At 35.7% G+C, this 11,822-nt stretch overlaps 1 protein-coding gene across 5 annotated transcripts in view; it reads left to right on the plus strand.

Annotated features, from left to right (window-relative positions):
* LOC132700732 (protein FAM184A-like) overlaps positions 1-11,822 on the plus strand; it is a 72,227-nt gene that overhangs the window by 50,970 nt on the left and 9,435 nt on the right. For all 5 annotated transcript variants that reach the window (XM_060668246.1, XM_060668245.1, XM_060668244.1 and 2 more), the window contains 4 exons: positions 7,534-7,685; positions 7,746-7,880; positions 10,165-10,610; positions 10,663-11,106. In XM_060668246.1, the coding sequence (XP_060524229.1) occupies positions 7,534-7,685; positions 7,746-7,880; positions 10,165-10,610; positions 10,663-11,106 (1,177 nt within the window). The remainder of the gene's footprint in view (positions 1-7,533; positions 7,686-7,745; positions 7,881-10,164; positions 10,611-10,662; positions 11,107-11,822) is intronic.

Here is an 11,822-nt window from a genome sequence, read left to right on the forward strand (position 1 = left end):
AGCCCAATAGAAAATCTGTGCATGATACTTAAAACTAGCTAACCAAACTAAACTATTCGAAGATATGAGAAAAGCATGGACCAGCATTCCACTAGAGAATTGCAGACGTTTAATACAACCCATGCGTAGGAGGTGTTTGAAAGTATGTGTTGTTGAATAAAAATATGTTTCCAATTAGTTTTCCGCTTAAAGATGCAGTTTTTTAAAATAAATTTGCAAATAAAATTATTTTTTAAACTTATAATTGTCCTCAATGTGAATATAATAAATATACATCCTGGCAATGGTAGGAATTTCTTAGTATCCACATGTAAAATTATCGTTTCCAATTTAAACGATTTTGTTATCCTAGTGACATGAAATGATTCATATCAAATAGTAATAATAAACTTTAAAGTTTATTAGCCAATAAATATATTGCAAGGAATACAAATGGCAAGATGCAAAATAAATAAGGCACAGCGAATGAAAAACGGTAATAAACACTAGTAACAATTACAGAAAAAAAAAACATTCTATACAAACCAAGCACCAATTCTCAATCTAAATCAACCAGAATGAGAATTAGAATTAGAATTAGGATTGGCAATAATGCTTATAATAATGTGTGAACAGAGCCAAAAACGTATTTATTTCTCTTGCGTAGTGAAAGACACCAACTAACCAAAACTAGCACCCAAAACCAACATGGAGTCTTCTACCTCCATAAAGAGTTAATACACCAAGATTTTATTATAAGCAAAGAAAGTATCACCAACCGTTTTCAAGTGAAAACTGAGCGCTACGATCGAAGCTACCCGCATTTATACGGTGCTAGGTAGCTAGGGAGCCACCTGACAGGTGGTGCAGGTCAAGGCAGGGGATACTAGACGTAGCCATAGCCCTGGGATTTCTACGCTTGGATGACTCAAGGTGTTGTTTTTCGTTAGATGAAGGAAGCTTCTCTCAACTTTATCTTCTTCACCTTTTGTAGAATTCTGGCGTCTGTCCATTTGATTCTGTGATGTTATGTATGTTTCTTGCGTTTTGCTATTCTTAATCCTGTTGTCGCTTCTCGCATCTCCCAGCAAATATATAACATTAAGATTAGCGGATTCTAACCAAGATCGACATATATGTTTTTCAGATCTTGTCTTCAATTCCACACAGCATTCGGCTCGTTTGACGAACTATTATCACAAATTCCAAATCGGGCGTATTTGATGGCATTCATTATAATCCTATAATTTGGTATTGTTAATGTAAAACAAAATGGCGGAGTCAAATATATCAAGTTTTTAACGTTACATAATATGATCAATAAAACACTGAAAACCGTGTTTCTTTTTCTATATTAAAGGATTAAAAATTTAAAGTAGAAGAGTTGAGTGAAAATATTTTAAATTTGGTTTGATATTAATTAATTATTATTATTATCAATTAGTTTACTGTCACTGTATATGCCATAAAAACTACGGTACTCTGTAAAAACACCGGAATAATGGCCAATAAAGGATATTTTGCAAACATTGTTGCAAATTTTGCATATTATTTATTAATAACCAAATTTGCCTAACTGCTGAACAATATTGATACGAGCTTTTTTATATAGTCGTTGCTTTCTTCCAAATGCCAATTCCAAGTTTTCGACGAATATTATTTATTTACGTTTGTACTAAAAAAAGTAACGGGCTTGTTATTTTGCGACGCAAATGAAATTCAAAAAAACAGAGGCGGAACGGTGATTCAGTCACTGAAAGTTTCGAAAATAGTTTTTAAAAACTATTTTTGAAACTTTTCTCTAGGTATCAGCCGCTCTGAAGTAATTATAATCTTTCTGGTAAAAGAATAATAACTTGTCCGTATCGATTTTTGTTGATAGTTTTTCGAACCAATTTTTGTAGCTATTTTGACGTGTCCGTGTGTTCATCTCAACTCTCTGTTAACTTTTTGCCATCGGATTTTAGAAAAAAACGTTTAACACAATACTTGAAATTTTTCTTCCACGTTATGTTCACGTATATGCGGGATCAAAAAAAAGTAAAAAAAAAAGTATATTATGGAACACGTTCATAAACTTCATTAGTCACTGTTTTAATAAACACTCATTCCAATGCACTCAAAACTTTGTGCATAATATATATCAGCCCATGATATTGGTTCCAAGCTATACATGTATAATTTTAGTGATGACCATATTAATACAGCGTAATCAAACTCACAGCACTATTGCTAACTTCTTTATTATTAAAACTAGTCCATCGATTAAAATGGAGAGCTATTATACTATGGTACATCGTTTGATACAAAATGTAATCCTGTATTGCAAATAAAAAAAATAATTTGCTAGATTTCCTAATTTTATTTAATAAGAAATTATATAAAAAAAAATCCTTACTACGTTTAGAATATCTTTTTTAATTTCCTTTCTAAGAATGTATTGAAAGCTCCAATGATCGGAAATTTAAAAGTCTGCATACCATACTTAATATCTAGTATTTTTTCGACCTCGTTATAAACGGATTTTAATAATCAATGAGTGTAAGAAATATGGTAAGAGTTTATTGCTATTTATGATCATTATGTCCAAACATGGGCACAGCTTTTTCCTAACCAAATAGTGTAAAGACGTGAATGTAAATGTATTTGTACATAATTTATATATTACAGAAAAGCGTTTGATTATGGTATCAAAAGGTCATCGAAATTTTAAGAGCAAGTGAGGTCTATGAACAAGATTCGCTCATCATCTTCGAACTGCATTGGCGTCAAACGTAGTATAGAACTTCAGAAGACGTACTGATTAAAAAGTGCGACAAAGTCGTGTCTTATCTCCACAGATTTTGAACCTATATTCAGCTGTTATCTTTAGAGAGACATTAGATAGAGTTTAGAGCGGAATTAAGACCAAACACTACTAAAATGTAGAGTTGCATGCAATGAAACAAGTGGAATCTCTGAAATATCCATTATTTGTTGATGCGACTGAAAAACTTTCATTGGAATGAAAACTTTTTTTACAGGAACGGATCTTACAATAGAGATTGGAATGTGAATGATAAGGTGTTACGTATTATCTGCCTTGCCCTATAGGACTCTAGAATGAAAGTTTCGTGCTGCAGTTTTGAAAGTTACAGAAATATATATCTAGACAACAACCGCATGGAATTTTCAGACAGCGACAAAACTCTCTGTTGTAATAGTCGTGTATTATGTAAAAACTATCATAATGGTGTTTGGAGAAATTCTATAAAACCAATATTTATAAGCAGTCTGTATATTTTATCTGAATTTTAGTACCAGGAAGGTTCGGCCTCCTGATTAAACTGGCACTTAAACTTAAGACACTGACTATTTTGAGCAAAACTGTTTTTCGCGAGTTTATGATTAGAACATTTTGTTTGCGCGAGAGTGACGCAGATAACTTCCAGATGTTTTTTCAGTTCAAGGTTGGCTTCAGGTCAATGTTGCCTTTCCCCAGAATATTGTAGTGGCTTAGAATTCATGCCAATTTCCAAACTTACCAATCTTGTTCTTAATATGCCAGTTTTGTCTCGGTAAAGTTGGCCCAACTAATCAAAATTACGCGTTTTGTGTGAAATATGTAATACTAGCAACCGGTTTAAAATTCCAGAACGTTTTATAAGTTTTCGATAGGCGATTGATTGACTGCTCGACGTCCATTTTAATACTGGAATGGCAAGCTGCACCATCGTGTTGGAAGATAATATTGTTTAAACGCAATTTGTCTGACTTGGGATATTAAGTTACTTTGGAGCACATGAATGTAGTTATCAGCATTCATAATACCCTAAACAAAGCAAATTTCCTACTCCACTTGCTGACAAGGATCCCCAAATCATAACAGAAGCCGGAAACTATGGTTAACACAATCCTTCTATCGCCAACGCATACTTCAAATCTGGCTTCTTTAACAATGGAGTTAAATTGGGTCGGAGACCATTGCTTGTAATCATTTGCCCAGGCTAATCAGTTTTTCTTCAGAAACTATGTATTTTGACTTCTGAGAGGCAAGTTCTTTTCTTAGCAAGTAAAAGCAAATATTAATGGGCCCAAAACTGAACTTTGTGGTAGGTCTTTGGCGATTGGAACATAGTAAGACTTTTCCAAATTAAATTTTCTTTCCAACTTCAACACAATGCCTGGTGTTACTTAGATACTGCTCGATAAGTTTAACTCAAGAAAGTGAAAAACCGAAACAAAGTTTTCGTTCCTTACTAAAGCCCAAAAAAGGTAAACCAGTAATCTGTTGGCTCTTACATCGTTGTTGGCGAATCACCCTGTTAGTTGCTACAGAACTTAGCTGGAACTAGTTTTGATTAGAACATATCGCAGATGTTAGACGTCTTAATTCTGCGTTCAGTCTTTCAGCTTGAGCTAGTTCTACGGCTGATGATTTTTTGGTCATTAAAGTCTATGCGCGTAGGTTTTCTGTAAACCAAATGTTAGTTCCTATTTTCTGTTAATACAAATATCTAACAATGTGAGATTATTATTAGTTTCTAATTCAGTTGCAGCATTTATGTTAAGTTGTATAGGGCGTAAATGGTTTACAAAATATTGGATTGATTCTTGACCATGAGGCCACATAACAAAAGTATCATCAACTAAGCGTGGTTTTGGTTTTAGATGGCCAGTGTTGAGATTGGATTTCTCTTCAACGCTTCCATAAATATATTTGCAATTACTGGTGATATTGGAGAACCCTTAGCTGTTCTTGACACTTGTTCATAAATTTGACCGTCTTAAAAAAACTATGTTCCAGACAAGCATTTTGCAATCAAGATAAGAAGATTTGATTCCAGATTAGTCGAAATCAACTAAAACATCGTTTGGAACCAATCTAATAGTTTATAAATGTTCAATGAATTGGAATTAAGTACAAAACTATCAGATTTCCCTTAAAGGCTTTTAATATGGAAGTAAGATATTTCGTTAGAGAATAATAATAATAATAATAAATAGCCTTTATTCGGTTTCAACGGAGATATTTTACAAAAATATATAACTGTGGGGGCGGCATGCAACCCCCTAAAACGAGTATATGACACAATTTATGAAATAAAATATAGCAAATAAATTATATAGACATTCATTCAAAATGGTAGACACTGCTAGAGTGAATTCAAAAAAGAAATACTTATATAAAATTTGATAGTTACTAGTTTTATGATCGGTCTCTATTAAGATAAATGTATTGCTTAAGTTTTTGTTTGAATGAAGTTAGCGTGGTGATTGATCTCAGTTGGAGAGGGAGTTTGTTGTAAGCCTTGATAGCATTGTACGTAAAACTGCGCTGAAACTGTGCTGAAGTATGTTTGGGAACGTCAAACAGCCCCCTATGGCGAATATTAACCGAATGAATATCTGATCCACGAGTAAGTTTGTCAAAAAGATACGTCGGACGTTGGAGAGATATTACTTTTTTAATTAAGACTAAAAGCTGCGACTTAAAACGTTCGTCTAATGTTAGCCAGTGAGAATCCTCTAGGCTAGTAGATATATGATCAAATTTACGAATATTGTATGAGAATCTGAGACAGGCATTCTGAAGACGCTGAAGACTAACCTTGTTCTTCTGAAGTAGGGCAGGCCAGTAAACTACCATACAGTATGAAATTGTGGATAGAATTAAGGAATCGGTAAGTTTTAACTTAATTGCTGTGTCCAGAATATCTTTATTACAGTAGAGAATCCGAAGCTTGTAAAACGATTTCTGGATCAATGAAGCTACGTGACCTTCAAAACGCAGATTATTATCCAAATGCAGTCCTAGATTTTTGCATTCGGCAACCGGCCGTAAGAGAAAGCCATTTAAGTAAATTTTGGCAGCATCTAGACTAATTATTTTTCCTTTATCTTTACCAAAAATTATGAGTTGCGACTTATTTTCGTTAAGTAAGAGACCGTGCTTACTATCACGTACTATATCACTGTTTATATTATTAACTGCGGTATTAATTTGAGAGTAATTAAAAGAGAGATATACTTGAGTGTCGTCTGCGTACTGATGGGAGGAACAATGCTTAATAAATTTACAGAAGTCGTAGGTGTAAACGCAAAAAAGGATCGGACCTAAAATTCTACCCTGTGCTACATCTTTGGGAATATTTACATAATTGGAATAGCTGTTATTGAAGAATACTCTTTGACGCCAATCAGAAAAGTAACTTTTGAAAAACTGCAACGCACCAGCCCCAACACCAAAGTATTTCAGTTAAGCTAAGAGCAGGCGGTGGTCCAAGGTGTCAAATGCATTGCTATAATCAACGAATATTAAGCAAGTATTCAGGCCTACATCATTTCCCCGATATATATCATCACAAACTTTTGAAAGAGCCGTATTTGTACCATAATGTGCCCTAAAGCCCGATTGCGTTGGGGGTAGAATATTGTACCGCGTTATAAAATCTCCAAGCTGCTTCTCAACAACTTTTTCTAACACTTTAGATATAGTAGGGAGAATGCTAATAGGTCGGAATTGAGAAACATCATGCGGTTGAGATGTTTTAGGGACAGGAATGACGTTAGCGTATTTGCAGGGTTTAGGGAATTTGTTAGTAGACAAGCACTTATTAATAATATAGATATAGATAATTAAGAATATGTTAAAGAATCAATGGTGGTAGCAATGAGTAGAAGGGTAATCCCGAACGGTGAATCTTGTGTGTGGTGTGACAGATTTTTTTCGCGGATTGTAATATAGAAGCTTTTATAGCGATTTGGACTCATATGACGCAGGAGAATCCAGAAGATGTATAAATAATATTAGAAGAGCCGATGGAAGTTTCTTTGGAAAAATCTGCGTCCTATCTTGAAAAGAGCAAATATCGGTTAGAAATTTAACTAGTTAGACTAGTTGAGGTACTAAATTGTGGTCTAAACGCTAACTGACAATCTGAAATAATCTGTAATAAACTTGTAAAAGTAAAGAATTGTTGCAACGTGTGCCTTTTTATGATTTTTGAATAAATTAGAAGTGTGCTAATTAGTCTTAAATTCAGTATTTTTGGAACTGGTTTAATAAATGCCTTTTTGTTTAATGGAGGGAAAATAGTTTTTTAATATGGAACTATTAAGGGTGTTTACTAAGGGATTTAGATAATATGGAAGACTGAACTTGCAATGATGAAATTCCATCTCCTCCAATTACGTTAGTTTTGGTTAGTAGAAATTTTATTTATGATCTCTGGGATAAATCAACTAAATAGAACCATATACATTCTGTCTAAATGGGAGAAAAAGTTTTATAAAATATTTGTAAGTATTATGATATTTCCCAATAGCAAAGATTTCGCCGTCATTATAAATTTTTGAAACCACATCCGGTCAAATTATGGGATGACGAATGAGAAAATGTGTTTATTTCGTGAATGAATTAGAGGAATGAAAGTTATTTTCCCGAAAATCTAAAGACGTCACGCACGGTCCGAAAATGTTTGTTTAAAATTAGCTTAAAGTTCTATTTTAAGGAATCGAGTGCCGGCATTTTCGATAAACGAAAGGTAAATTATAAACCCGATAATTTTTCAGGAAAAACCTAATTAACCAAGAGGCGAAATTTCAAAGTCAACTGAATGACCTCTCGAAGCAACTTTCCGTTCGCGATGCTGAAGCAAACAAACTTCGCTTCGAGATGGAAGAACTGCAAAGAGACGTGTTTGCAAAATCTGCTGGAATGGATAGTAAGCAAAGGTTCCTAAAGTCGTTAAAACCGAGATTATCATTTGGGCGTAACGTTGCAGGGCTTCAATCCGAACTCAATGCTGCCAACAAAGAGTCTGACGCAATTAGACAAAAAATCCGCCATTTAGAGAACGAACTTGAGACCTACAGGATACGAAACAACGAATTGGCCGACGATCTCAAAAACAAAACCGGCGAGTTGCAATTTTTTTTTCGATTTTGAATTTTTGTAGTCAGCACTGCGAGGAGATAGATTGGCTGCACGTTTTTCACCGTTTGATTCTGTCCGTTAGTTTTCTTTGCCAATCCTGTACTCGAAGTTCCCCTGAGTATTTCTCTACACAGCCGCTATACAGGCGTGCAAAAAATGTCAAGCGATGAGCAACCATCATCGGATGTCCTTGAATCAGGAATTTTGGCAGCTCTCGCTCTCTTCACTCGCTCCTTTATTACTGAGGATCGTGACTCCCCCCAATATATTAGACCATCTGTTTCCACCTCTTGTTTCCTGCCTGAATAAGACCGCTGTTTGTTAAACTTAACCAGATGGCCCGTTTGGTGATTTACCTCTTGCTGTCTTTACTCTTCTTCGAGGAACGTTTCCGGAGATGATCAGTCTCTTTAGATAATCTTAACTTAACAACGGCCGAAAATCTGAAAGACCCATATTGATGACAGTCAAGTTTTTATCGTTAGGTCTACAGCACCACATTGGATCAGGGAAGAGCCAAGTTTCAGCACCGTTCACAAAAATGGAGAAGGCGAAAGCTTTTAGGAGTCTAATTTTTGTTTTCTTGGAAATTGAGAAATCTTTCCATAATTTGGTCAGTCGGCCCACGGCGCTTTTGTATCGACTATAATTAGTTGACTTGTGTTCTTACTACTTTTTAAGCGGCCCTTTTGTTCTCGTATTCAACTCGTCTGAGAACTTGCATCATTTCTCCTTCTGTTACCGCTATGACGGTGGTATCTTCGAACAAATCTTAAGTTGAATGTGAATGATGATACCACACAACCCTGTCTGATTCCCCGTTAAGTTTGAAATTATCCTGAGAACGTATGGTCCAAACTGAGTGCCATATTTGATTCATACAGATTCTTTACAATGGTTACAAGTTGGGTTTGGCAGCCATTATTTATTATCATGGTCTAAAGTTTTGCCCAGCTGACACAGTCGAATGCCTTCTCGTAATCAAGAAAGCATACAATCAGGGGCACCTGAAATCCTCTATCCTTTTCAATAAGCTGCCTCAAATTCAATACTTACTCTTCTTCACAAAACTTGCGTATTTTTCAGGTATTTGTTAATCTAGATATGCTTTGAGTCTGGTTTTTAAAATTTTGAATAGTATTATACTAGTGTTTTGTAATTCTTGCACCTTTTGGTAGTCTTTTTTTATGTGTTCCATATAACCATAACCATAACCATAACCATATGAAGTGACTTATAATAGTTCTCCTAGTAAGGAGTCAATACCTGTCAGGTTCCTTGAAACAATTATTTATCTGACACATTTTTACAGTAGATCTGCACCATATTTTCTGCGATCAAGTGCTGTGGTATGAATGGTTCACGTTTTGTGGTCGTTAGTGATGCGTAGGCTTTGGAAGTTTCCATCATCTTATCCCTTAACCAGTTACAGCTCCTTTCGGGATTATCTTGTGATCTGGACTTGGTTTATTTTCAAGATCCGTCTGAGAATCTTGATTTTTCGACAGATACAGCATCACCTTCTTCTGTCTTTTCTGTTGTTTTGTCGTGGTAAACCTTCGAGGTCTGAAATTTAGGGCTAAGAGCTGGTCGTCGCTTCCACAGGCTGCTCCTAGGGTCCAGCATCTGATCGTGCTCTGACCAAGAATTGTCGGAGGTAGCATTCGTAGCCAAAAGATTCTCTGCCATATAGACGTTCACCTCTCTCGTTCCTCTGGTCCAGTCCGAAATGTCCTATGAATCTTTCTAATATTTTCCCCAGTTGCCGTTGAAGTCTCCCAAGGTTATTACTAGGTCATGGTTTGTGATAGTCGCAAAGACCTCTTCAAGATGAGCATAGAATTCATCAGTGTCTGCTTGTTGGGCTGGGAACATAGACTTGAAGAAAATTTGCAATGCTGGTAGAGGATTTTACTTTGACATGGATAATTCTGTCGTCGACTGAATTGTATCCGATAAAGGAGATGTTTAGTGTCGAAGATGTAATATATTGCAACACCATTCATGTTCATACTCATGGTTTCTCATGTTCTTAAATGTCCATTGCCACGCTAGTGGGTTTACGAAAGTCCTTAAATTGTCATATCATAACCCTTTGCCTAGAACTTTGCCTTCTATTATCAGTTAACGCGTTTTTCTTTCCGTGGTATTCAAAGCATTCATTAGACCTTTAAGAAAAGCCAAGCCATATAGACTCGATGAATTTCCTATCAGTTTTTTGTTAGTTATTTATCTACTTAGTAGTGAAAATCAAAAATATATTGCAGAAATTTACAATAACTATGAATACGAGACCAAATCCAAGATCAGCGAGCTGGAAGGGGTAATCAGCAACCTCAGAGTAAGGATACAAAACCTGGAAGATCAAATAAAGCAGCTGCAAGAAGAAAAGGAAGATCTGGAAAGGAGACACGCCGAACTGCAATCGGAACGCCAAGAAGAACAAAAGAAACTATCCGAAACGGTAGACGGTGCCGTGAAACAAAAAGAGGAAATTGAAAAAAAATGGAAGGAAGATTTCGAGAAACTTAGAACGATTAACATTTTGAAGGAGCAAGAGCTTTTGGACGATTTCGAATGGAAATTAAGAGAAGTGCAGTTGACGTGCAAAAAAAAGTTGGACGACAAGGATAAGGCGATAGAGGAAAGATTGCAAGAAGCTTATAAAGAAGCTCAAAGAAAGATGACCGAGGCCGAAGACATGTTGACTCAAGTAAGGTTTATAGTTGTTGTTGCAAAATTGAGTTATAAGAATCACTTTTCAGGTAGAATCGCTAAAATCGTACGAACTGGAAGTCCAAAAACTTCGCGGTCGAACCTTCGAACAAGAAAAAAACTTGAAAGAAATGCGCGAGCAGCAGCAGCAAATGATGCAAGCCGAGGCGAATCTCAAAAACGAGACCAAAAGACTGTTAAATTTAATAGAAATAGAGAAAGAAAATTTACAACACATCCAGAGGATCCACCGACAGGAGCTACTAGACAAGGAGAGGAAACTGAAGGAAACTTTAAATCAGAAGAGGACCGAGATCGCTATGTATTGGGAAGAGCGATTGTTGCACGAGTGTGGCAGACTCAAAGACGAGCTTGAGCAAATACACAACGAAGAAAAATATAAGGCGATGGAGTCGGTTAGAAAACAGAAAGACGAAGAGTTTCAGAAGAAACAGAACGAATGGGAGAAGAAATTGAGGCAGTGTCTGAAGGAAGTGGGTATAGGTTTACTTACTAGGTTTACTACATTGATTGAGTAGAAATTCTAAGAGATTGACAAAATTCCATTGTCTTTAATTTTTGTTTGCACGACGCTTTGAGCAGACTAATTTTAATTATAAGGCCATGAGGCACGTGCGCTCTATTAAGTTTTTGACTGGTCTTGGAATGCTATAGATGTTTCTTTTGTTTTTATTGAATACATCCTATTTAAACTTGTGGTTCCGTGGTTAAATTCCCTAATATTCCAAATTCCAAATTCACAGTGTATTTAGCAGTTATAACTTTCTGTTGAGTCGATGTTCCTGGCTTTATTCAAGTGTAAGTGTGCTTACTAATGTCCTTCCGGACTTGAATAGAATCTCAACTATGTAATGTTTCGCTGTTTGTAATGTTCACGTTTTCTGAGATTCCCTTCGCGTATGGGATCGTCAAGAGAGATAGTATCTACCTCACATCATTCTGCTGTTGTGTTGCGTTTACAATCTGATAATGTCCTTTTTAAAACTGATTAATTCTATATCGAGTGAGATTCCTAGTTTCTTTGCTTCGGAATGGTTACACCCAAAATTTTAGATACCGTTCGGCGCCTAGCCCAAAGTTCAGAAGCTTAGAAAACTATTAATTCAGCAAGAACGTTCAATAAACAAGTACTGAACTTGACAAGCATTACAAGTAAGAACTGGGTATACTATTTTAAAAGACTTTTGGA

Source organism: Cylas formicarius, unplaced genomic scaffold (genome assembly GCF_029955315.1).
Source record: "Cylas formicarius isolate icCylForm1 unplaced genomic scaffold, icCylForm1.1 PGA_scaffold_4__25_contigs__length_36172078, whole genome shotgun sequence".
NCBI lineage: Eukaryota > Metazoa > Arthropoda > Insecta > Coleoptera > Brentidae > Cylas > Cylas formicarius.